The sequence below is a fragment of the Mycetomoellerius zeteki genome, unplaced genomic scaffold (assembly GCF_001594055.1).
Source record: "Mycetomoellerius zeteki isolate Tzet28-1 unplaced genomic scaffold, Tzet1.0 scaffold228, whole genome shotgun sequence".
Classification (NCBI taxonomy): domain Eukaryota; kingdom Metazoa; phylum Arthropoda; class Insecta; order Hymenoptera; family Formicidae; genus Mycetomoellerius; species Mycetomoellerius zeteki.
Genome location: NW_017257203.1, coordinates 1,948,333 through 1,975,175, shown reverse-complemented (window position 1 = coordinate 1,975,175; position 26,843 = coordinate 1,948,333). Strand labels below are relative to the sequence as shown.

Here is a 26,843-nt window from a genome sequence, read left to right as displayed (position 1 = left end):
GAGGGCTATCACGTTTGTGACAAGTCTTCCGAAATCGAGGAATCGGCTAAATTTTTCTGCGTCGTCGGCGAGACGATTCGGACGCGAGTTTCGGCATCGATACTTTGCGAGCAGCACTGCGATGGCACTTCTTCTCCATCGCTTCGCACGTGTATTTGTCGCGCATTTTATTTAGGTCAAATCACGAGAAGCTGGAGATCTGTTCTTTTCAGCTGCACATGCGAGAAACAAAATAAATACATATCGTTAATATCAAAGAGAAAAGGAGGGAAGGGGATAGGGAAGGGAGGGAAAAGAAGACGCAGATAAAGAGAACAGATCCGAAGTGCCAGGATCTTCAGTGCGCGAAACTGAAGGCGTTTGAAAAGATTTCAGCGAAGGTAGAAATTAGCAGTCCTATCTTGGTCAATATTCGTTAGCCACCTTCGATACAAACGGCTATTAAATATTATTATTATTATTATTTAATTATCAGCTATCCGCAATCCAATATTTATCAAAGATTCTTATAAAACCGTAGATCCGATCTCGATCGTTCTCCTACTGATTAGAAAAGGGATTGACTTATTTTTACTTATCAACTTTTTCTCTCATTGAGTTTCTCTCATTATTAGTTCGCGGTTAACAGGCTATCGCTATCTTTATCAAATCTCAAGTATTAATTCTCAGTTCACATACTTCAAGCACTCACACACCATCGGTTCGGCTCACATTCCCATGAAGAAACGTAGGTCTCGCGGAAGAGAGACGAGACCGGAAAAAAGAATTCTCCATAAAACTCGATAGAATAAAGCAAATAATATATTATTTCATAAAAGAAATACAAAAATATAATGCTATAAATACGTTTGCGTTTGATTATGCAGGTCGAAATATAAAATATCGCAAAAGATTAAACTAGCATGCTGAAAGAAATCGGCACACAAATATTTCTCGATTCGTGAACGAGGAAAATTGAGATCCCACGTTTTATTTTATCAATCAAACAAAAGTACGATCGCTATTATGCAATAAATTAACGATGTCGGCGTAACTGAGAGCCGTTTCTCGCGCGTTTCCTACATTTCTTCACGATTCACCGCCCGTAGATTCAGGGGTGCTCGCATAGTATTTAATCAAGGCTACGGACAATAAACAAGACGTTCGAGGACGGGTGAAGCTCACAAAAAATGGTGACGAGCGATAAAGGAAGAGAAACGCGAATAAGAAACAATAAAAAAGAAGAAAGGAGAGAAGCGCAAAAACGCAAGGAAAGCAGGGAGGTTTACGACACGCATCATCCCGATGCAACTGTACAACTATAATACATTCGTACATCAAGTCGATGCCATAAATAAAATGGGAAAAAGCAAGGGGTCCATTTTCGCCTACGTCTTTATCACAGGCTACGATAATTTAAGGATCTGTTATATTCGACGGGGGAGACCGGCCGCCGTCGGGCCGTCCTCGGACAGCGAGAAAGGACAAGCGAAAATCTTAACGGACGTATCGTAGAAAAGTGATTTTTCTCTTCCTCCTTAGGCTTCGCAAGAGAGAAGACGCTCGATGGATACGTATCCAGGGATGATGGTAACGACGACGACAATGATGATGATGATGTTGGTGTTGATGACGATGACGTTGATGACGACGTTAATGACGTTCACGTTGGTATTGTTGTTGATGTTGATGATGAATGACGCTGTGCGAAGGACGTGAAACGTGGTAATCTCGCAATCACTACATGTACCCGTCGTCGAGTATATATATTTCTTCGAATATTTAATCGCTACATTCGTTTCTTTGCTATTGCTTAACCGTTACATCGTGGATGCGAGAATGCGACGAGGTGAGACCACAGTTGGAAGATTTGATGCAACAGTGACCCTCAGCTTATTCACAATTTTTATTTATTAAAATTTATTTATTTCCTAAAATTACTCAATAATGACTGAGAGTGTCTAAAGGAGAATATTATATTCGTTTTCAAAATAGAATTGAACGTTTGTTTGAATTGATAAAAGCATCTAAATTAAATTATTATATCGACATAAAAATTCGTACTTCAAAGCGTATAAAACTAACACTTTAATGAGCTTTAACCCCTCATATATCTTAAATCAATTTTCAACTTGAAAGTTTTTTGTGATTGATGTCTCATCATAAAATAGCATTTGGCATACAATTCTTTAATTCTCCTCTTCCCTCAATCATGAGATTTTTTTAAAGATGAGTTAAGCCACTGTCGCACTCTTCAATCGTCGCAATATAATCGTATAATTTGTGCTAAATTTCTGAATATATAAACGATAATTGTACAAGAAATGATCGCAAACTTTTGAGAAATATTATACGAAACACGCATAGTAGATTTGTTGCACCAATGAATTGACAAAAAATCCAGTTAGAAAATTACAATATTAAAATTACAGTATTTTTCTCTCGTAGATTGTTACTTCGATATAAAGGAAGTTCTAACAACGCGGAAAAGCGGAGACAATCTATTGACGCTAAGATAGATATATGCAATTGTTAAAGGATTAGACCAAGGCATCCTATAAAATCTCTCAAACTTATTTCCATGATATCACGACCCTATTTAGTAGATCGGAAATGTAATTAGTTTGAAGAAAAAGTAATTAGATCAGTGTAGAAGAAAAAAAGATCGATTTTTTTCATTAAAAAAATATCAGATACTTTGAAGATAACTTTGTTTCAAAACTCATCAAAATTCAAAAAATTAATGAATTATTTTTATACAAGCATATTGAAGCGCATGAGCACACGGAAGTATTTAGGTAAGCTGGAAGAATATAAAAAAGAATCATATCTGGAATAAATTGATTTAATGAAAAGAATATATAATGTATTATTCGAAACATCTAACTTTGACCAATCATGGAGTTCTTTATCGTATTTGATGTGTGTGTATAAAAAAGAATATTTTAAATATAATTTTATTAATTTTATTGTACTAAATAATTAAAAATTATTCATTACTTGTACTAAAATAAAAATATAAAAATGTACTATAAGAAAATATTTCTATAATTTGTCCCCCCCCCCAAAGTTTTCTGCATAAATGTAAAAAAATTAGTTATTTGTTCAGTGATTTGTTCGATTTTGTTCAGTCTTCTATCCTTTTTCTTTAAATGATCAGTTTTCTAAAAAAAATTATAGAAAGACTTCATTTTTTTTCAAGCAGTTGCATATTGGTCTAATTCTTTAAACGGTTTAAACAACAAAATAGTTGGTGCAAATTAATCTAATTCAGGGAGAAAAATTTCTTAAGTGCTCTAACTCAATTATCTATTCGACACACGTGAAATAGACAACATGTAGAATAGACAAAGATAACTCTGAAATCTCCCAAGCGAGCGTTCCTAACTATTCCGACATGCGCCACTTTACTCATCATCGTCGTCGACGTGAATAGGTCGCGTCGTTTATACAATTACGTACGTACGAATGTATAAAATCTGTTTTTCTTTCTTTACGACTAAATGGGGAATGTACGATCCGTTCCTTCTTTTTTCCTCTCGTCGCGCACATCCTCGCGACGCGTCGATTATAGAAATATCGTTACAACGATTTCCTTACAAATACAGAGCGGCTGAGTTCGCGAGACGCACGTTTCCCACGAGGATCGATAAAAAGATTTTTCTTTTCTTATCTCTTTCTCTTGCGAGACTCTCGAGATTTCTCTCATGAATTTTACGAACTCGGTTCGATTGAAACGCGTCTCTCGCGAGACTATAAAGTAACATCGACGTTCCTTACAGGAATGTTTGAGATTAATCTTCGGGTTACAAAAGTGTATGTGTATGTGTGTTATGTGTGCGCGCGTGTGTACTGTTCCTTTTTTTTCTTTTATTCATAATGGCTCCAACATTCAGAGGCGACATTTAAGTATCTCTCGGCAATACACTGCGATCGCGAACGCTCGCGGTCGGCTATTAAACGACACGCTTACTTTCGAATGTTGAGCCGCCAAAAGGCATACATCTGTCATTACGATCGTTAACATCGAGTTTAAGTTATGGCACACCTATGAAAATGACCCGCTGGATCCGCGGATTCATGTGAATTCAAAGCGAACAGCGAAAAAAATAAATTAACGTGTGCGCGGCCGATTAAATATAAAAAGATAGACGATAGTTCTCTTTCATTTAACTGAATCGTCGGTCCTGAATCCCTTATGCGCGATAGTAGCGTGCTAATAAATACTTTCTGCGTTTCTTTTTTTGCAAAGATACGAACGAAGTAACGTCTGCTCCTTGCATAAAACGGACTTCTTTTACTCTTGAAAAAAAGTCTATGAATTTAATGTCTTGTCTTACAAACTTCGTATATATCTTAAATCGTTAAAATTCTATGTACATATCCGTTTTAAGAAACTTTAATATTGTTCGTAGCTCTAAATATTTCTTAAGTTATTTCGATTCCACTTTTATGTGTGTCTGTGTGAGTTGCGTGTACGAAATACTTCTCCTTTTTTTATCCTGCTTTCGCATACGCATGTTAACGCTATTTGTCAAGACATTGTGCAATTACATGTAACGCTTTTCGTGTTTCTTTTTTTCGTTTTTACTTTACCATTTTTTTTAGACGGAATGAATATACGGATTGTATCGTCGTTTGAGTTCGCTCAGCCCAGATACGCGGATAAAAACTGTTTAAAAATTCTTGCACGAGATAATCGATAGAAATGCAAAAGTAAATACACTCGAGAAGCGATTTGTGCATTGGCAAAAGGAAATACGCTAAAAATTCTGGCATTTTTGATATCGTTGCTATGTAATATGTAATATTTGACGATAAATCTCGTTTTATATACGCTTCGTACCTTTTGTAAATATGGGCTGGACACACCCTCCTTTAAATACTAATAACAGTCTCTTTAACGAGACTACATTAATGTCGTTACTTTGCGCTCAGCACTTTCATTCTTGGCAATGTGGACAAGAAGACACGAAGAAAGAGAACGGAAAGACGGAGCAAAAAAAGCGAATAAAAAAAGCAACATCGATCTTACTTTCTTAATAACTACTTATAAAGAGCTAATCGCTATTATCAAATATCGAGTCGTACATCCCTAATACAATATCAATAAATACATCGCTCTGGATACATCCAACATGATACATGCATACTGTTATGACACATGGATTGACTCTTAATATTTTTGTATTATCTGATCCGCGCACGCGAATAACCATCATTTTAGGACCATCAATCGATCGATTCCACAAGGAAAAATCTTGCTTGTCGCACATTCCGGAAATGAACGAATGCGAATGACTAAACTTAAATAGACTTTGTTCGTCCACGTTGCATCTACGTGGGACTTGTATTAGTTGTATTACGAGTACTAAAGCGAAGTTTAATATTAATAACTAACAAACTATATTTTGAGACCAATCGTTTACGCCTGTATCGCAACTGTCGACAACGTATAAAAGAAATCTCGGGTTATTTTACGAAGCAGGCGCGTTATTGCGAGGTCTCGGCTGGACGCGCTACTTCTACCACCGTTGTCCACAAGAAATACTGCAGTCTCGCACGGACGTTGAGAACTCTGCACTGCACAGTTAAATAACGCGTTTCGTCACTACACCATCACAACAGCATCCTCACCACAGAACAGGAAGGGATACTGATCGATCATCGTCTGGACTACGTCTTCCAGGTACGGCCTCATAGCTTCAAATCTGCCGAGGTCGTTGAACTCGATCGGTAGTAACGTAGGCCACCAGCAAATCGCTAAGTTCTTGCTGTCCATACTATTAAGTTTACAATTCTCCGCAACTCTGAAGACGTATAAATTTAAGTTATAATATAAATGTAAATTATAAAGATAAAGAAACGTACGAAAGGTACGATTAGAATATGTCTATGAAAGATTTAGCTTTTCAATTATATCTTTATAATATTCACTTACTTCACGAAGTGCTGGAAGATAAATTTAAGAACGTCAAAGTTTACTGGATTTAACTTGTTGAGCATCATACGCAAGGCTAACAGTCTCCCGCTTCGGTCTGCAATCATTCCAAGTTTTGGGATTTAATTTGAATTTGAGTCACAAGACTATTATCTATGAAATAAAAGTACTAACCTTCCATGTTCATGCAAGTCGCTGACATAGGTTTGCTAATACCTCGTGCACCTGATATATTAGCATAACATGTGCTTAAAAATACTTTGATTTTTGTTAAAGTAATTATAATGAAAGTTTAATGATATAATAAACATCTAAGAACTTTTAAAAATAATTAAAATCATTTTTATAAAAAAATTGCTTAAATTTTTATAATCAAAATTAAACTTACCCGATATATCTTCCAATTCGCTCATGCGTTCTTTATCAATAAGCGGTGGTAATCTCTTGGAAAAGAAGTCTTTCAGGGCTGTAGCGACAGCATTTACAGGAATATCCAAAGAATGTATGTCGACATTACCATCTACGAGTTAGAAAAAAAAGATAGATTCATGTTATTTATCGTACAAAATGGAGCATAAATTTGATTTAAAAAAGGGAAAGAATAAAATATAGAAAATATAATTAAGATAAACTTTTTAACAAATAATATACCTTCTTCGAACTTTTGGAAAAGTAATTCCACGTGTGCACGATTACCGGGCACCCTATATATCCCTTCCGAATCCAAACCCTCGTCTTCGATAAATCGAACGCACTTCTCGAGGAACAAAGGTATCCGATTCGTTTCGCTCTGCGCAAAATCTTCAATCAAGGGTTGCTGTGATTGACTCGAGATCGGTGTTCCCCCCGGACCTTTGGTCTGTTTTATCTTCTCCTGTTTCTTCTTTTCTCTCTCTTTCTCCTTCTCTGCATGCTTTTTAAGTTTTTCCTCTTTTTGCCTTCTTTTCTCTAACTTTTCGTCCTCCTTTGCCTTTTGTTTATCTTTCTTTCTAGTTAACTTATCGCTGTCCTTCGACTTATTCAATATACCGAACTAAAAAGCAAGCAATGCAAGTTAATTACATGCGCATTCTGCAATATCGATTTATATTATATATGCTACAAAAACTTACACTGGGAGAATTAATTTCACGCGGCGAGGAAACGTCTAGACTTGATTCATCATCTGGAAATGTATTTTCACCTCTGTGCTTGGCTAAAATAATAAGTTTCATGCAAGTTAATGAAAGTAAAGACACTGCAACTTAATAGAAAACATTAACATGTTACATTAAAAAAAAAGAATCAAAACTTAATTAAGAAGCCTCGATTTAAGCGAAAATGTAATATGCTTTTTACATGCACGTACAGATTGTCGTTAAATTAGAAACTTTAGGTTGTATTAAATAATTCATTCGAATTATATTAAAAAATTTTCTGCATTAATCATATTTTATTACAAATTGTATAATTATTATAAATTATATCAGTCACGACAAAATATCTTATAAGTCTCTCTTGTAACAATAAATATCAAATAAAAATTCACCACGTTACTTACAAGAGGCGCTGAACATCTCCTGCGTCATATGTTTCATATTAAACGGATGTTGTAAGTATTGCTGTTGCAGAGAATTTCCGGAAAATCTTTTTCGCAGACTAGCTGCTGCGTATTTATATTGTTTCGATCTGGACCGTGAAGTATGTTCCGGATCGCTCGATTCGGAAGTATCGGGTGTTTCGCTAGATACTGAAAAGACAGAGATATTTCGCTAAATATCACTATTCCCAAGATGTAGGAATTTATAATTGTATATACTTAAAAAAATATGAAAGAGGAGAAAATTTTACCTCTCTCTGCGGGATCAACACGCCAATTCTTCTCGTCTTTCATGTTATAGTTGAGGCCGACTATACCATCCCCGCTACCCATGCTGGCTAATGATGGCACTTTTGGCGTCGCGACTGGTATCGCAGTGCGTTTCTTGCGTATTCGTTTGTGCGACGATGGCTTTTTATTCCCCTTGCCCAAGATGTCTGTCGCTCTTTGTCTCTCCAAGGAACTCCACTCCGAGTCAGAATCGCTGTACGCTGTGTGTTTGTATATGTGTTATGTACAATTATTCATAATTGTGTTTGTGTTATGTACAATTATTCATAATAATTATGAATAATTGTACATAAATTTAGCGTTTAAAAGATTTCTAACATAAGAAGGCAAGATCTTACATGGTTGTCCCTTTTCGCGTCGGTGACGCAACTTGGATTTATTGTTGCCGATAGAATCTTGCACCAAGGCGTACATATAATCACCATCGTAGGCGGAATACATGTTCGGAACAACGTCTTTCACCTGCGCGTATTCAGAACCGAGATCTACCAGTTCCGGAGTGGCGAGAGGAGCGTGACCCATTGTCATTTTTGGACCGTGCTCATCTTTCTCGCCGATCGTCATTCTGGCTATAACGTCCGTTACATTGGAAAAGTCTTTCAGATTAATTTTTCCGGGTTGTTTCAAGGTCTGACTGTTGCCTTTCGGCCGTGGCTTAGCCTGGGAGATATATCGTCGACCTGTCGTGAAAGCTCTGTGCGAGTAACTGTTAGTAACTCCGTCTTGGCGCATGAACGTGTCCTTTACCCAACCTATACAAAGAAAAAAAAAATTATACCTCGACAAATATTGAAGAATCGCATTGTGACATTGCATGATATAAGTTGCTTTCATCTATTACTGACCAGACAGTTTATTCGTGATATCTTCATTTTTCATTAAATCTCTCTCCCTCTCTTCCCGATAGAAATCAACCTGGCTGTAAATGTCACTGTCGTCGCTTGGAGTGGCTCTGTGATCGGCGAATTGTTCAGTCAAACCGGTGTCACCTAGGTCACCATCGGGCGTCAATTGTTCGTACGACTCGGAGCCGCTTCTGAAAGTTACAGACATACTGCTTGACATTAGACTTTGGGTCACAAATATATTTGGATGTTAATAGATCTATACGCTCGGTTTGCTACAGCAAACCGCTTCTAGAATAGTTACCCGTCATCCGGTGTTTGAAGGTGATAGCTCTCATGTCGCGGTGGCGGCATTGGATGTAAAGCCGAATATTCTAGGGTGCCTTCTCCGCTATCATTCAAATTCCCTGGCTCCTCCATGTTAAACGCCTGCTCGATCTCCGGTTTCTTCTCCCATACCACTTTGAAGAAGGGCGTGTAAAACGCAGCTGTACATTACAAAATGATGCGTTAGGAAATGAGTTTGCTAAATACCGAAATAAAAACTGGAGTTTCTCACTTTTTTGTTGACAACTAGATGCGGATGTCATGAAATGCGCCTCCAATTTATCCGCAATTGCGTTTCCCTCTGTGATAAGTAGGTGACTTAAATCATTACTGAAGAAAGCATTCGCACCGCCAGTATCAGTCACAGCCATTATTTGTATTGGCAAATTTGGTATATTGGTGGAAAAAGCACTACAAGACAAAAAAATATATATAATAAAAAAAATATCTGCAAAATAAAATATTAATTTTTTTGGATGTGTAAACGGCATGTTACGAGTACATACTTTAGAGTCGCGAGAGAGGCTTTCCTCTTTGTGGAATAGACGAGTATAAAACCATGTACTAATTCATCTCTAAATGCATTGGCTCCGTGAAAACTCGAGATAATGACTTCAACTCTACGTTTACATTCTCCCAAAAATGTTTCCAAAACTATAGATCTATCTCCACTGAGAAAGCAGCATTGATGATTGAGTAAAGGGCCAAGAACGTTCTCAACTGAATAAGGATCGCCGCAGAACATACACATTATTATTCTGAAATCAAACGTTAGATAATATATATCTACCTATATAAATTAATTAATTAAACGGAAACATTACGATTAATAATCTACCTAATATCAGGCTCCAAACATTCAATAACGCTTTGATATATATTTAAAAAACCAGCTCTGTGATTTATGGATTGTATAAGTTGTTGCAAAGCGTCCTTTACCAATGAAGTCGGAAACCTTTTGTGCTTCTCTTGCTCCAGATCGTCTATGCAGACATCGATAAACGGACACTGCAAACTACGAAATTGATAAGATTATTACACGCTCGACAAATTTTAATTTGTGATTAATACAATTAACTGAGTATTGAGTTATGTGTCCTGCACATTTCTTTTCTCTTTAAAATATTAAAAGCACCTAGTTAATAAAATAATAGTCTCTATCTTTTTCTTTTTTTAATATACATTAAAGTATATGTAAGAATTACTAAATCATTTTTGTATACTTATAAAAGAGATAAAAGTTAATCTAGACACGAACGACTCATTATATGTAGTAAAAGACGAGAAAATTATTATGTGTACTAAGGATTAATATACCTGTCGGCGAGATTTTGTCCCTCTTCTCTGAGCTTCATGGCCTCCATTTCATCAATACTAGCTTCTGGTATAAACATTATTACAATGGGCAATCCTTGAAATGGTAGTCTATCCTCTTGCTCTAGATTTGATAACAAGGTTTTCTCTAAAGAAGATCGAATATATTCGAATGAATCTTCATTCGAATAGATACAAAAGGATCCTAGAACGAGAAAGGCACATCCATTGTATGTAGATAATATTTTTGCAACATACAGAGATGCAATCAGGAGGATATTTACCATGCGGCATGAAATCGGAGGTAGTGAAGGAATTATGCGGTAGTCCGACATCGCCGTCTATGATGCGATATCCGAGAGTGTAGAGTTGACAATCTATTTCCACTTCGTCATCATCTGTTTGTGCCCTTATTTCGCGAGCAAACTCTTCGCTTAGCCCGTTACTTCCAAGTATAACTAAATTTAATTGATTGTTGTCCGACGTTAACTGCCACTGACTACTGTGATTCCATGAGGAAGGTCTGTTAGAACGTTTTCAGAGTTGTGTTATGAAATAATTCCATACTATATAATCATGCATGACGAAATATTAACTTCTTCACCTGTGTGCTTTTGTTCCGAGTATTCTTTCTATAAGTGCGTCCATGCAATTGGGATATGCAGGACAATGCTCCCTTATAGGACAATGTACAAATCCCAAATGTTGAAACAACATTAACTTTCTATCTTGATCTAATCTATCTAATGCTTTGTATCTAGAAGCATAAAAATTAAAGTTGATTTATGCAAAAATATTTTTTTATATTTAAAATTCGGAAATGAAAAATTTATTTAAAAATATATAATATATCCAGTACATGACATACCTAAAATCATCCAATAATGCGTCTGTAATTTCTTTTATATCATCTTGTGTAATAGTTCCCGATGGAGCTATACTCTTGAAATGATAAAATAGATCAGCATGTTCCAACAATAATTCCTGTAACGTATTATAGTACTGATATTGCATGTATTCTGTATGTAACATATAATACAATAATGTATTTATTCCAAACATCTTACTTGAAAATTGTGCTTTGCTTTTTCAATAATTTCTTTTTGATGCTGATCATAAATTTCTTGACAATCATGATGAGAAAGCTCCTCAAAGCATTCTCTACCCATAAATAAAACTCTAACTTCAGACAAGTGTTTTCCAGGCGTAACATAACCAGTTTCCTCCAACAATTGTTTAAATTGTTTCTTCCACCTAATGGAAATTGATTATAATTGACAAAAAAGAACTTTTTAAAATAATAATTGAACATGTCAAGAACATAATGTTAAATGACAATAACATGTCTAAGTGTGCCTAACTATTATTTTTATTTTATTATTACAAAAGCCTGTTATATTTATACGATAGAAATTAATAATTCACTGCAATATATACAATATATATATATATATTAATTTAATAAAGATATTTTGTTTGACTTTAATTTTTTTGAATTATCTTTGTAATTCATGCATTATAAGTAAATTGGCTTATTAAATGCTGAGACAAATATTGATTTCCGATCACAAATACTTTGAAAATCTACCATTCTACATAATATATAAGCCCTGTTATACAATCGTTATACCAATATTAGTACAGTAAATATCACAGAATATTTCTGACTCAAATATATATAGTATATCGCCAAGAAAAAAAGCAAGTAAAAAAAGCAGAAATTACCTTTTCGGAAGTCTGCACAAAGAAACGCCACCCAGAATAAAGCAAAGCATTAGTAAATTGCATACGAATATTATTAGAATATTTTTAGACCATTAAATGAAATGATAAATTAATTATTAATTAGTTACTCATCAGTTCTATGAAGAACATATGTGGACTTGTCTCTACAATATTTATTTGTTAAAGCGGCTGGATTCAGTTCTGTGAAAATAACTTACTCTAATCGCCGTTGCTCTTGCTGTAGAGCATTTATATGATTTTTAAATACGGTTTCCGCTTCGGGAGTCTCCAGCACATCGTATGGAATTTTCGTGCCGTTGTTTTCTCCAAAATCACAATCGATCCACGGTATATCCTCGGGACATTCGTAGAAATATTGATCAAAATCAGGATGCGTCTTTATGTATTGTTGCACCGCCGACCATTCTCTGCAAAACGGCATCTCAATAATCAATTCGCAAAAGGTTTTGTACGAAAAGAAAAACTATTATTCGCATTATCAACTTACTCATTAATTAAATTCGATATATCTGGACAAATTTCATGAAGTATATCCGGTAACATATCTAAGTAGCCCTGTATTTTTTTCGCTATCTGTTCGTCTTTCAACTTCTTAATATGCCTTCTGAATAATCTCTGCGTCGATTCGATACCGAATAACTCTACAAAGGTGGAAAATTCTTTGAGTTGCGCTAATTTCTTCGATGCTTGCGACCACAAGGCGCGATAATCGGTTACGTGTATTCGGATCAATCTCTGTAACGATTCCGTCGATGCATCCAAGAGTTCCTTCCTAGCTCTGGCTGCCTCCGAGAATGGTATCACTTTACTGCGCATTTTCGTCTTGTCGATTAACTGCGCCAGAATCATAAACGCCAAATCCACGTTGATGTTCTCGTGCGCCGAAGTTTCGACGATTAAAATCGATCCCTTGTATTCTTTGCGCATTATTAACTTCTCGGCCTCTTTGACAAACTGCTCATTCGCATCGTCGTTCTTGGTCGTTACCAGTACTATCGACTTTTTCGTCTTCATCAAATTGTTCAAGATATTCGCCACAATCTCAACCTGCTTTTCTATTGCCCTATTCGGCACGAGACTCACATCAAACACACACAAAAATCCGTCAATGTTCAATTTACCGTCAGGTAGAACTTTCTGTTCGTATTCTTTCTCTATGCCCAGCTGATTTTTACAGATATACATGAGCTTCTCCGCGCTTGTAATCTTCGTAGCAGCGCATCTCTTCGCATATGGTTCCATTTTGCCGCCTTTGAACGGCTGAAACGACGCATCGTCTATAAATTCCGTGTGCTCTATAACTTGAAACTGAAACTCCGTCCCATCCTCCGCCGTTTTCATCACCTCACCCCAATACAGGAAGTGGTCATTGTTCACCACACGTCCGCTGAAGTCAGACTGCAATAAAATGTTTGATCATCGAAACGTAAACACGAAAAGGATCTCTTAAACTAAAGGAATTATTGATACATTGCAGATGTATAAATTTTTCCAAATTGATTATATAGAATTGTAAAGTTTACATAATTGGTCCGTATATTTTTTCTGCGTATTTTAACTATGTAAAAGGATTTTGCAAATCTGTACAGAGCTAATTCACAGAAATTCATATGCTTGTAATGTGTAATGTGTCAATAATTTCTACTATTTAAAATCTCCGTAATCGATTACGAAATGAGATGTATAGGAGATGCAAATACCTGCGACAACACCGAAATATGCTCGACGTTGTAGTCATCGCTCATGGAACGCATGAAGCGATTACACAGACACGACTTGCCGACGCCGACCTGTCCCTTGTCCTTCTCCGTGCCGGAAAGCCCGACCACCGCGACGTTGATGCTCTTTGCATTGTCACTTTTTCTCGCCATGTTTAGCACGTGATGATATCGCTCGTAGCAAATGTCAAAATAAACTTTTTCTTTCTTTTTAAACAGTGTTCCTCAAGACATAGCGAAATGCCATCGAAAAAGTTTGCTACCAATACAGATTTGTCTGTATACCTTTGGTCATATTCTATCCTTCAAATCTAGAGTTTTGCGTAGAAAATTGGTTCAATCTCCCTTTGGTAACATCTCTAAACGATTTGAATCACAATTCGCTTACTCGCAAAGATGAATCTTGGGCTTTATGTACAAACATCTACGCGCGACTGATTTCCTTCGAATTTCTCATCCGTACGATTATCTCTACTCTATCGTGAAGCTTTTACGGTAGAGAAACGCGATTAATAGTATTACGTTATTAAATATAAATAACACAGAGCTTGAAAACCCTTAAACACTATCTATCGTTAAGCATAGCGTTTATAGTTTAGCACAGCTGTGAGCAATGGTTCTTTGGAATGGCACTGTGTATCTGAAAAAAAATGAGAGAAAACGTATACATTTAGAGAGTTCCCATATCAATTGTCCTTTACAATCTATGGCAACTATTTTAATACAGTCTCAGATTTATACACAATTTTTAAAAGTTCTCAATTATTTTTTATAATCTATAACTACTTTAGACATCTCAGATTTACGTACAAGAGAGTTTCTCTATCAATCATCTTTCATAATCTATAGCAACTATTCTAGTATCTCTCTTGTTAACAGTTTTATTTAATGTGTAGTAAACACAATCTCAGATTTACACATAAATTTAGAAAGTTACTGTATCAATTATCCTTCGTATCTTCATAATCTGTAACAACTACTTTAGTCATATATCGTTTCAGACCTATGCATACATTTAGAGAGTTCCTTTATCAATCATCTTTCATAATCTCTAGCAGCTATTTTAGTACAGTCTCAGATTTACGTACAAATTTAGAAAGTTTCTTTATCAATTATCCTTCATAATCTCTAACAACTACTTTGGTACACCGTTTAGACCCACGCATACATTTAGAGAGTTATCAATCCATCTTTTCAAATTCGCATTAACTACTTATACTCGTACAGTATCGTCTGAGTAAATTTACAGTTTAGAATCATAACTTTAGAAAGTTTTTTTATTACAAATTTAGAAAGCTCTCTTATTTAATCTACAATTACTTTAGTATAAAATCCCAGGTTTATATAAATTTAGAGATTCTCTTGTCAATCGTTTTTCATAATCCGTAGCAATTATTTTGATCCATGTCAGACTTATGTACACATTTAGAAAGTTCCCTTATAAATTAGCTTTTATAATCTATAATACAACTACTTTAGTACAAAATCTTGAGTTTTACGTACACAAATTTAAAGAGTTTACTTGTCAATCACCTTTTCAAATTCAAAGCAATTATTTTAGCACACCATCTCAGATTTGTGCGTAAATTCAAAGAGTTCTCTTATCAATTATCTTTCATAATCTGTAACAACTACTTTAGTATACCGTCTCAGATTTATGCTCCGCCTCGTGTACCTCTTAAAATACAACTATGAATCATACATTACGCTGAAAGAGCTATTCACAATAGCTCGGTTTCATGCTAATTGCATCAATAGGCATCGACAATGGGTACAATTGTGAGAAAGCCAGATGTCCATCGAACAAGTCAATTCTTTCCCAATCGATAGCAACAAATAAACCGCGATCGACGGAACTCTTCACGATTTTCACTTCTGAGGAATCAAGCACGGCACGCGAAATATTCTCGATATTCTGTTCCCTTTTAGATTACAGCGGATTACCACGTTCTGCTCTTCTTTACTCGTCGAAGTAGGAACTCCGTTTTTCCGTAGTTGCGAAATACGTCCGCGTGCGTTAGCCGGCTCTCGTTCTACTTGTACTTTTTCCCACACTCTCGCAGGTTTGGAGTACGAAGCGAACGTACACTCGACGTCTGGCGGAAGCGAGAGAGAAAACGAGCGGGGTGCAGAGAGTGCAATTAGGACGAACAAATCTAACAGTTTTGCTCGTCCCACGTTCATGTTTTACCAAACCTTTCAACCTCGGTTTAATTTACGTTTTTTTCACTTCTCTCCAGCTCGAAGAAATAGAAAAAAAAAGAGTAAATTAAACCGAGGTTAAAAGTTAATCTACATTGGTAGAAACGGACATCGTGTATCACGTTGCACTTTCTGCATTCTGAAACGGGATAAGTAGACTCTCTCCCTCGGCAATCGGAAAAGAGGAAGAGAGGGAGAGAGCAAAAACTGATGGAAAGCGCAACTAAAGAAAGACGTCTCTGATGAAAGCGTGCGAAAGTTCCGTGCGCGATCTGGCAGGTCCTTTCCCTTTAAATCGCGTTGTGCCCGTTTCTATTAATGTAGATTAACTTTAATCTCAGCTCTTTCATCAGTTCAACTTTAACCCCTAATTCTTAGAATTAGATAAAGAGTTAATTGAATCGAGATTAAATTAAACTGCGTTAGAAATGGGCATTACACACTTTTTTACGTCCCACGTGAAAAGAAGGAGCGCGCGATCCCAGGGTCGGAGGGAAAGGGGGGGAGGTGGAAGACAAGCACCACGTCGGTCGCGCATCTCCACGCATGGGTACCAGTAATCCGACTTCGGGGTAGCAAGGGGGAGACGGGCCGAGTGCGTAGGAGGGTGCAAATGGATACGAACGAATCCCTTGTCGCGAGATCTCACAGTTCTAAACGATTTTCGCCTACTCCAGCGTGTCTCAATGATAGGTTTACGACAGATCGATATACACTGTATACAACTGACGACGACGATGACGGAGTTACCGTCTCTCCCCCGAGGACGTTATCCGGGAAGGGGAAGGGAAGCGACGAGGTAGGAGACGCAAGGAGACGCTCGCCACTGCTGTCGCCGTTGCCGTCTCCGTCGTCGTCGTCGTCGTTGTTGTCGCGTTTCGCGGGATATAAAACACAACGAGGTGAGGACACGAGATGAGGTAAGAGTACTACCTGAGTAGTAAGGGGGAAGCGCACAAGGGCTGTCTCCTCGGGGGGGCGCTGACTCGATCCACCGTCAACGGAACCCGGCCGTATAGGCGCGTGGTCGCGCTCGTCGTCGTTGTGGTTGCCGTCGTCGCCGTGATCCTGGGGACGACCTCGCTCCCTGGCGATTGTACGTCGTCCGGCTCGGCCCGACTCGGCGCAGCACGGCACGATACGGAGTTTGACGTTGCGACGTGACGTTACTTCCACCGTTGGCGCGACACCCGCGACCGCGAAATGTCGCTACCACTAGGCACGCGCGGCACCGCGACGCATCGACGCAGCGACACGGCTGTGCACGTCTCCCCGAGAACGGCGCGAGATCCCAGGTGTGTAAATAACTTCACGTCAAACACCGAGTGTCGCCCCGTAGAGGAGCCATCTTGCTGGGTGGGCACGCATCGGCGGCCGCCGATGTTTTCCGCCTGAACAGTACGTTCGCCAGTGGTCAAGCCCGGACGCATTTCAGGGGGCATTCTCCCCCGTGAAGTAGAGAAGGAGAACTATTATATCACTATTCTAATAATTAAAATATATATATTTTAATCATTAGAATTATTATTTTGTTTATAGCACTTATCTGTCTAATCCTAAATATAAATCTCAAATAATTCCGAGTGTAAAATTAAAAATATGTTGGTTTGAATATTTTTGCCACTAATAAAATTTAATTTCTAAAATAACATTATTTACTATTATTATATTAGAAATTATATATATAGTCAATATTTAACATTAAAAGTCAATGTTTATATTTAAGAATTTTACAGTTTGAGTAACATTTTTCTCATTTATCCTAATTATTTTCATATACAATATAGAAAAATCTATCATTTATACATAATTTTTTCGTTAAAAAAATTAATGTAATACATCCTTAAGATCGAATTTAGTCAAAGTAGTCTAAAATATTGACTGCAGCGACGCACAGGACAAGACGCGGACGGGGCACCGTGAACGTAGCTACGAGCCTGAACCGCGCGCGGCCGCACGGAGTGCCGCCTGGCGGCCGATTCGGGTGATGTCGCGCGTGCCGTGCATTCGAAAAATGGCCGACAGCGGGGACGGTGTGAACAGCACGTCGTCCGGGAAAGAGGCGAGAGGCACGATCTCCGATGGCCCGATCACCGATCCAGCGTCCAGCATGAAGGTAAATCGAGCCGGGCTTCAATCTAACCTAAAATCTCGTGTCGTCCCGCGCGCTCCGAGCGACGTTCGCGTCAATTTGACAGTTGTATGTCACAACTGTCATATTTGCCGCCGTCCTCACGACGGAGTCGATCGGTGAACGAGGCCAGAACGCGCGTTTAACATCATCGTCGACAATTGCTTTCTGCATCGAGTGTCGCTCGCCCTGCAGAAATGAAAAGTTTCGACGTTCGTCTCTTTTTATCCCTCGTATTTACGTTGGTTTTTTCGTATTTTTCTTTCATTCTCTGTCTCTCTTTCTCTCTCTTTCTCTCCCTACGTATCTCCCCTTTTTCTTCTACCCTCGTCCGTCTCTGTCATTCTCATTACCAGTTCCTCACCTGTGTTTCTTTCGTCTCGCCCAACCCTTTGAAGTCTTGTGACCACATGTGGCTCTTACGTAATTGGACACATGGCATTAATTGTTATTTCGTTCATTGATGAATGGGCGTTGGTTAAGAGCTGTCTATATTTGCTTACCCGGGATACTTGGCAGCTGTGATTGGAACAAGTTTCCTCTTGCTCCTTTCCGCATTTTGTCATTTATTAAGTAAATTATTGGGTTGAATAACTTAAGGGCGCTTTATTTATTTTACCTAGGACAAAAATAAACAAAGATCTAACAGAAGCTTGCTTAATCTGCAAGGACATGATCGAAACTGTTCAGCATTACTCTTAATGCACCAGAATAACACTCTATGTTCTCTTTCTCTAGGCAAATATCTTTAACAGTTGTTCCAGGCACATGTAACAAATCGTTATTACCTTTTCCACTAATTAAAGAAATATATAGAGAGAAAGAGCAACTCTTGAGAAGTGAATGCATGCGGTTATGGATAGTGCCCATGACTTGGCATTTACAGTGCTTATATTATTTTACACATATAGAGCATTATTCACACAGTAGTCCGTAGGTTCGGTACCAATCACTCATGCATCGCTCGTAAGCCTAGATACACCATTTAGGCGTGGCACAATTAGCACCACGTGAATTGTATCGAGTGCAAACAAAATAATCGACGAATAATTAAAGGGGATAGCATACGTAATTCATGAAACGGCTTCTAATAGTTCAAGTTGTCTGAGGGTGTTCCAGCTGATCCGATGTACAAAATTGTAAATGGAACAAAATTTAGAAACAAATGTTTTTTACCTAATCCTCTATAAAGATGATTCAAAAGTTTATTGCCAAAGTTAAAGAGCATATAGAGAGATCAAAGTAGAACAATTTTCCAACGATTATTTCATTAATACATTGTCCGAGTCTCCTACATTCAAAGATTATAATTAGATAAAAGATAAGTTAAACTTCTTGCTTGGTTCATCTTTCCTGTTTTTTCTTGTAGAAAGAAAAGAAAGAAATATGAACTGTACAGGAAGTTCAGTTTAAAAGAACAGGTTTATAAACTCAAGATTATTTCGAATAACATGGTTTTGAATAACATTGAACATTGTTCATTTTGAACAACATCGGTTTGAAAGTTATTTTATTTCAACTCTTCTATACGTTTCCTTAATTTTGATAGTAATCTTTTAAATCACTCTGTACATTCATAGAGTACTTTACAATTTCTGTCTCATAATGATCAATCATTATGCTGATTTGTGATTTGAAATCGTTTTACTCGATATAAAAGAATTGTGCAAGATACGGAAATAAAGTGTGAAGAATTGAGTGTTGTCGTAAAAATACCTATATTATGCACAAGTATGAAAACCTTTGGGAGCTTTGTACCAAGCTACGGACTGTATTGCGGACACTTTGATGCATTTGAATGATGAAATGGTGGTTGTTGTGATTTCAGAGCCTAGAGGCATCAAATAATGCCTTTCACGGCGCGAGAACAAAATTAGTAAGTAAGAATATATATGTGTATAAAAAACACAGTAAATCTGTACTCCCAATGCCATAGAATGATCCTCGCTATTTCCTTGCAGGGCTGCCTTAACTTTTCCGCCATATAAATGTGTGTGCTGATCAAATTTGCCGTTCTCACTTATCGATTAGATAACACAGACTAATGGGACGATTAGCGAATGTAATTAGAGCTTCTCACGTCTTACTTTATCATTATTTTGCACTCCAAGAGAGCAAATAGTCCTACTTGAGACATTGTTGAAATTTCATCATGCATAATGACGTGAAGAGATAAAGTAGTATTTTTTAACAGATTAATCGTCTGTATTGATCTGTGTACATTCAGCACAACAAACTAGCTTCATGCGCACTCTTTCAGTTTGTAATTTCTCTCAATGCATTTCGCAGCCCCTTAGAAAAGAGAGACTCGTTCGTGGCCCATTGAACTTGACTGTACTTTTCAATTTCTAGGACTCCAAGTCTGGAGCATTGAAGAAGTCCAGTCGCTACCGGAGCCGCTCCTTGTCAGCTAGCAGCACCGACAGTTACAGTTCTGGTACGAATGATCTAGACACGACGTAGCAAAGTATGATAATTGTAGAACTCTGTGTATTTTGCTTGTCGAAGGAAGAAACATTTTGTAGCTCACCTCTGTATTAATATCATCTTCTAACATCAGTTTGTATTTTAATCGCAAGCCCCAACGTTTAAAGCGTCACATATCGCTCGTGGGTTTTATCACCATAATTGTTTAGAATTAGCAATCGTCCTAATAACACGGACATAGCAATTGCATCAGTCGCTCCGTTAGGATAATCTGCATCTGCACCTCAATGTGGTACTAATAATCGACGTTTTTCGGCACCTGGCGCTACCTTAGCCTCTTATACAGGAAGCTCGTCCGACGAGGATGATGTCTCACCGCGCGAGAAGATCCAGAAGACAGAGAAGGGTTTCACGGATTTCTGCGTGCGTAACATCAATCAGCAAGCCTTCGGCCGCAGAGAGATCGAGATCGCCGAGCAGGAGATGCCGGGAATCATGGCTTTGCGGAAACGCGCGGCGGACGACAAGGTATACCTCTCAAAGCATCGCTTTCTCTTTGATAACAACAAAGATCATTAACGCTCGGATACTTTTTAAGGAGAATAAAAATTCAGTTTTTAGATAAATTCTCGTTCGATTGCGAGAGAAAGAGAAAAAAATCTGACTAATATCTTTGCATAGCCGTTGAAAAACGCCAAGATTGTGGGATGCACTCATATCAACGCGCAGACCGCCGTTCTGATTGAAACACTGGTGGAACTCGGCGCGCAAGTGCGATGGGCGGCTTGCAACATTTATTCCACACAGAACGAGGTAGCCGCGGCGTTGGCGTACGCCGGGTTCCCGTTGTTCGCGTGGCGTGGCGAAACCGAGGAGGATTTCTGGTGGTGCATCGATAAATGCGTGGCGGCTGAAAATTGGCAGCCTAATATGATACTGGATGACGGCGGTGATGCTACTCACTTGATGCTCAAGAAATACAACGCCATGTTCAAAATGATCCAAGGTTTATCCTGTTCCATGTTGCCTAGTCTTAACATTACAATTTATTGTAGCTTGCGCACGTTAAAAAAGATTCTTGACATCAGAAAGTCATAATTTAATAGCAGTAATAATTAACAAAAATTAATATTCTTTCGACCATAAATAATTCTCTTGATATTTGATTTATGGATGAGTAAAATAGTAAAAATATGTTCTTCTAGGAATTGTCGAGGAGAGCGTCACAGGTGTACATAGATTATATCAGTTGTCAAAAGCAGGAAAATTGTCTGTTCCTGCGATGAATGTGAATGATAGTGTGACTAAAACGAAATTCGATAATCTCTATAGTTGCCGCGAGAGCATCATTGATAGGTGAGTTTATGTATAGCCTCCTTGCTAAGGAAATCTCGAATGGATTTATTCTGAATATGACGCTTATTAGTTTTCAGCACTTATCGAATTTATTGCTTATAGTTTAAAAAGATCCACTGACATCATGTTTGGAGGGAAGCAAGTTGTAATATGCGGTTATGGAGAAGTCGGGAAGGGATGCTGTCAAGCTCTCAAAGGCTTAGGCTGCATCGTGTATATCACCGAGATCGATCCCATATGCGCCTTGCAGGCCAGGTAAGGCGCGCTTGCCGAGCTATTCATTTCCGCAACCAGATCGTCCGCTGAGTCAGATAGAAATCCTATACATATGTGTTGTCGCATTACAGCATGGACGGCTTCAGAGTGATGAAGCTCAATGAAGTCATTCGAAATGTAGACATTGTTATTACAGCGACGGGCAATAAAAATGTGGTCACGCGCGAGCACATGGACAAGATGAAGAACGGATGCGTCGTGTGCAACATGGGCCATAGCAACACGGAGATAGACGTCGTATGTCCCAATTTATCTTCTTTACCCGCGCGGCGTGTGATTAAACGACGGACAATTATAGCGATCCGATTCGCGAGCGATTGATTTGATATGATTTGTGCGAAGGAAGACTGAGGATTAAATCTCCTTAAATATTATTTTTAATAGAACAGTTTACGCACGCCCGATTTGACTTGGGAAAAAGTCAGATCGCAAGTGGACCATGTTATTTGGCCGGACGGTAAGCGCATCGTTCTGCTGGCAGAAGGTCGTTTAGTGAATTTGTCATGCTCGAGTATTCCATCCTTTGTGGTGTCAATTACTGCCGCTACCCAAGCGTTAGCCCTCATCGAACTATTTAACGCGCCACCAGGACGATACAAGAGCGACGTTTATTTGCTGCCGAAGAAAATGGGTAAGTACACCTATAGATGCTAATATTAATACAACAGTTTCTTTACGTTGTATACGTTAAGCGAAAAACGAAGATTAATTGTCTCAAAACAATTTTTATTCATTAAAGTAATATTAATTAGAAACAATTAAAATAACATGGCTTTGATTTTATATTCTTTTCCTTATTTAGAACAATTTTTTAAGATACTAGAATACTTAATTTTTTACTTAATTTTTTTTCAAATATATCGTAAGACGATAAAAGTATGATGTAATGATTTGTAGATGAATATGTAGCGTCATTGCATTTACCGACTTTCGACGCACATCTGACGGAATTGACGGATGAACAAGCAAAATATATGGGTCTTAATAAAGCAGGTCCATTCAAGCCTAATTACTATCGGTTAGTATCAAGCTTCGGATTCTGGCACGAGTGTGGTTGAGCAATCGTGTGTGTTTGTCTACCTGTGTTACCCACCTACTGTGGATCTGTTTCAGCTACTAAAAAACCATTGGACGAGTAATGTGGCATTGACTAGCACGTGCGACACTCACTCAGCATTACACACTTTCACAAGTATTAAAAAAAAAAAGAAAAAACGAGCCACCCTTCCTTGACTTTATACCGAAGCTGGCTTTTTTTTCCACTGACATCTCTTTCGTAAAATCAATAAGAGACTTTTATTTATGGTTCAACCTTCGTAGAGAGATCCACGCGACGTGATTCCGCTATGTTATCGCTAATCATCCGCAAGGAATGCGTTAATAATGTTATACTGAACACGCTGATCCAACAGTTACCCAATAATCGATATTAGAAACCATTACCAGGATTGGACAAAATGCATTTGAGGAAACAGAAGTTTTTTGAACAACATATCAAAGACGTTTTTCTTTTCTCTAACACGTGTACCCCTCTGTCTAGTCCTGGAATTTACATCCGACTAACTCTTGTAACAGTTTCCTTCTTAAAAATGCGCGAGTGTAGAACCTGCATTTGTCAAGCTAAACAAAGGAAAAAAGAGGAAAAAGAGAAGCTTTCTCTGAAATGTTGCCAGATTGTACACGTCAGTAAACCCACACATGAAAAACCGTTGGTTGAATACTGTTGTAGATATAAATGCGAGTCATGTATAGTTTGCAAACCGAAGAGGTAATTGAAATTGTATCTGTCCATTAGTTACTACCTGCAGTAAGTTATAGCATTATAGTTTATAAATGATGCAAACGTTTTAATATAGTAACGCGAGACTTGTATACGTACGATATCTGTATAATGGACTTGCGCAGGGTTTAAAAGAAAGACCGAGAGCATTAAAAGTTAAACAAGAATATATTGTTTGGCCAGTTCAATGCTTCCTTTCGATCGAAAATTTTTTCACAGTTATAACATTGCATCTTTCAATTTTTCTTTTAACGTCCCGCGCGAACGTTACACGCAAATTCACACACGTATACAAGTTTGACGATTTCTTAGCGCGTGCAGATGATGCACGTTAGTCAATGATATTGTTGTGTCCTTGTAGTAACGAAAATTGTATGTGCGACGCGTTGCCCGCCATGAACGATGCATCATCCGCGACTATTTATACATCAACCGTTTTCCGCAAGATGCGGAAATCAGCCGCGTTTCGCAGGCGACTAATGCAAAACTCGTGTATATAATTATTTAAGGAGGGAGGACCGACACACGAATTGAGGCGATAAGCTCTATCGTGGATTACAGCCTGTTAATCTCTGATTATTATTGTTACTCCCCCGTGCACGGCACGAGGAATGATTTGCGTATCCATACGTTTAGGAACAAAATAAACGCCTATCATTTAGAGAATTGATCAGATTATTCTTTCTTAGAACCACCCTCATCCTCTTATAACAGTTGCGAGATGAAACCGCTTCGCGTCGGTCTGCATTACGAGTTAAAACCGCTTCGCGTCGGTCCGTATTATCGACAATATTAACCGAAAGCACATTGAATTTCATATTGCGTAAGAATGTCTCTCGATTCGTTGCAGTCCGTTCCAATAAAAATTCTCGAAACGAATCAGGGCATGACTCGATCTCAGGATGGATCAGCATCGCCAGAAAAGCAATCGAAACAGGCTCAGGAAATATTCGCGAATTGATATTTAGTTTATAAAGATAATACGTGATCTGTGAACGGATAAGTGCATTTCAGGTCTCCGTTATGAAGCGTGGAACAAATCGAGAAATAAAGTCGCGCGTGGCACAAGCGTAGGCGAGAGTAAGTTTAGGACAGGGAAAATCAATAACGACAATATTTTTACCTGAGGCCAAAGCTTTCGTTAAATAAATATGTAGCGTATACATATAGCTAGAATTTGTGGAATGTTCGAGCGATAACCCAACGATGTCCTCTGATCCGACGTCCTCCGTTTTGGACACGATGGGAAACCGATGCGAGACGAGAAGCATTATTTTGCTTCTTCATTGCTTCGAAGATTCTTGTTAGCGTACAACACAAACAGCTTATATCGATGACTCGTGAAAACCGCTGCCATTTATTCCAGCAAGGAAGGAGTATGTTGCATATGCATTATATGCATACATATGTATATAAAGTTTATATATAATATGTATCGGTCAGAATTAAAATATATATTAATTATGTAATATGTTATATAATTACAAATATATTAACACGTTACAGTAACTTTTATATCCTTACCGTTGTATATTAATTATTATGATAAAATTTTCTTTTTCGTAAATATAATGATAAAATAATATATATGATTGTAATATAATTAAATAAAACTTCATATCTAATATTCATTTTTATGTTATCATTTAGCTAGCTATGTTATTCAAAATTTTACATTAAATTTATTTTCTGATAAGCATAAAAAAATTTCGAAAACGCTGATCATAAATGATTAATATTGCAGTCAACGTGTTAATTATATATAAATATACTATACTATATTGCTTATAATTATTTGAACGACAGACATTTTACATGTCAGTCCGATTTTAAAAGCTAAGTAAGTATCTCATACTGTTGTTAACACAGATAATTAGAGTTATACTCATAACTTAATGTTCCATACTTAGTAATTGACACTATTTTTGTTGTATGTATAAGTATACATTAACTGTAATTGGGTATTTTTCAACATTCTTTTCTAATAGTGGATCACTTTTATTTTGGGAAATATAATGCAACATTGATTTAAGGATAGTTAGAGATAATTCAATAAACGTTGTCTCAATAATTTAAATTTAGAACATGTACAATATTACAATCAATATACAGTAAAAATAATATCGATTATTTTAATAAAGTATTTTCTATATTAACAACAGTATATAATATATAGAACACTTAGTTTTTAAAATCGGAGTAAAATATAAAATAATGTCTGTTCAAATAATTATGATAGTACATATATATAGTTAAATAATTATATATAATTTTATCAAAAATATTTATATTTATATAATTACGTATATTTTATATATAATTATATAAATATAAATATATATATTACTGTATATACATTATCTTATCAAATCACGCCTTGAGATATCTGTGTAAATCCTTCTTTAATTCAAGACAATTAAATAACAGTTAAAGCAAGCAAAGAGAGATGAAGTAGTCTTTCGATACAAAAATCGAACTCAGAAGAATATACTTAGACGAGACGCGTCCTCAATAAACAAACGGAGACAATACTTGACAGTTTCGCGTAACTCATCTTCTTAAGTCAAGGAGAGCAACGTCAGCCATTCTGATATTCCAAGAAACTGATCGCGCTCGACACGTGACGATAAAGTATCGGTCATTAAATTAATTAGATCAGAGTGATTGATACATCCTGTAGAGCAGTCTATTATTAAATCAATAAGCGGTTGAAATGAATTTGCAAGTATGATCGAAGCTCGACATAATATAATCGAATATGCAAACGCGAGCCAATCTTAGCATATCCGCATTATATACCGAACGATGAATGAAATCAAATGTGAATGCAACGTGCTATTTGCACGTTTGTATATGTGGAACACATAACGACGCTCCACCATTTTGCAAGCAGATATTGAGATATCGATATGACGCGGATGAAAAAGTGAA

The 26,843-nt window shown here is 37.3% G+C and overlaps 2 protein-coding genes across 11 annotated transcripts; one reads left to right on the top strand and one right to left on the bottom strand.

Moving 5' to 3' along the window:
• Nucleotides 1-3,430: 3,430 nt before the first annotated feature.
• RhoGAPp190 (Rho GTPase-activating protein 190) lies at nt 3,431-16,954 on the bottom strand. 5 transcript variants are annotated; one of them, XM_018448832.1, is made up of 24 exons: nt 16,876-16,954; nt 13,723-14,380; nt 12,510-13,420; nt 12,220-12,429; nt 12,002-12,013; nt 11,344-11,530; nt 11,145-11,260; nt 10,881-11,033; nt 10,561-10,799; nt 10,280-10,481; nt 9,801-9,977; nt 9,469-9,720; nt 9,195-9,373; nt 8,940-9,123; nt 8,636-8,844; nt 8,129-8,542; nt 7,751-7,990; nt 7,461-7,649; nt 7,033-7,115; nt 6,572-6,953; nt 6,309-6,440; nt 6,095-6,145; nt 5,921-6,017; nt 5,591-5,789 (listed from the first exon to the last, which is right to left on the bottom strand). In XM_018448832.1, the coding sequence occupies exons 2-24, from the start codon at nt 13,891-13,893 to the stop codon at nt 5,591-5,593; spliced, it is 4,989 nt and encodes a 1,662-aa protein (XP_018304334.1). In that variant the 5' UTR covers nt 13,894-14,380; nt 16,876-16,954. The 5 variants fall into 5 exon arrangements, with proteins under 5 accessions (XP_018304335.1, XP_018304334.1, XP_018304338.1 ...); XM_018448836.1 differs by having other exon boundaries at nt 8,636-8,826; XM_018448833.1 differs by lacking the exon at nt 16,876-16,954 and having other exon boundaries at nt 3,431-5,789; nt 13,723-13,893.
• Nucleotides 16,687-25,283, top strand: LOC108723263 (adenosylhomocysteinase 2). 6 transcript variants are annotated; one of them, XM_018448843.1, is made up of 12 exons: nt 16,687-17,237; nt 17,830-18,058; nt 19,902-19,949; nt 20,426-20,510; nt 20,835-21,028; nt 21,182-21,506; nt 21,706-21,856; nt 21,959-22,111; nt 22,204-22,369; nt 22,517-22,763; nt 23,030-23,150; nt 24,274-25,283. In XM_018448843.1, the coding sequence occupies exons 1-12, from the start codon at nt 17,146-17,148 to the stop codon at nt 24,410-24,412; spliced, it is 1,950 nt and encodes a 649-aa protein (XP_018304345.1). In that variant the 5' UTR covers nt 16,687-17,145; the 3' UTR covers nt 24,413-25,283. The 6 variants fall into 6 exon arrangements, with proteins under 6 accessions (XP_018304345.1, XP_018304348.1, XP_018304346.1 ...); XM_018448846.1 differs by having other exon boundaries at nt 16,689-16,862; XM_018448844.1 differs by having other exon boundaries at nt 17,068-17,237; nt 20,847-21,028.
• The last annotated feature ends 1,560 nt before the right edge of the window (nt 25,284-26,843 follow it).

What these genes read in the sequence shown, in the direction of transcription:
- RhoGAPp190 (XM_018448832.1), bottom strand. Translation starts at nt 13,893, where the DNA reads ATGGCGAGAAAAAGTGACAATGCAAAGAGCATCAACGTCGCGGTGGTC. An exon ending in GCATTATTGGATGATTTTAG is followed by an intron (nt 11,034 to 11,144) that starts GTATGTCATGTA and finishes TTATGCTTCTAG; the next exon opens with ATACAAAGCATTAGATAGAT. An exon ending in GTGAAATTAATTCTCCCAGT is followed by an intron (nt 6,954 to 7,032) that starts GTAAGTTTTTGT and finishes CTTGCTTTTTAG; the next exon opens with TTCGGTATATTGAATAAGTC.
- LOC108723263 (XM_018448843.1), top strand. Translation starts at nt 17,146, where the DNA reads ATGTCGCTACCACTAGGCACGCGCGGCACCGCGACGCATCGACGCAGC. An exon ending in ATCCAGCGTCCAGCATGAAG is followed by an intron (nt 18,059 to 19,901) that starts GTAAATCGAGCC and finishes TTGTGATTTCAG; the next exon opens with AGCCTAGAGGCATCAAATAA. An exon ending in ATATGCGCCTTGCAGGCCAG is followed by an intron (nt 22,112 to 22,203) that starts GTAAGGCGCGCT and finishes GTCGCATTACAG; the next exon opens with CATGGACGGCTTCAGAGTGA.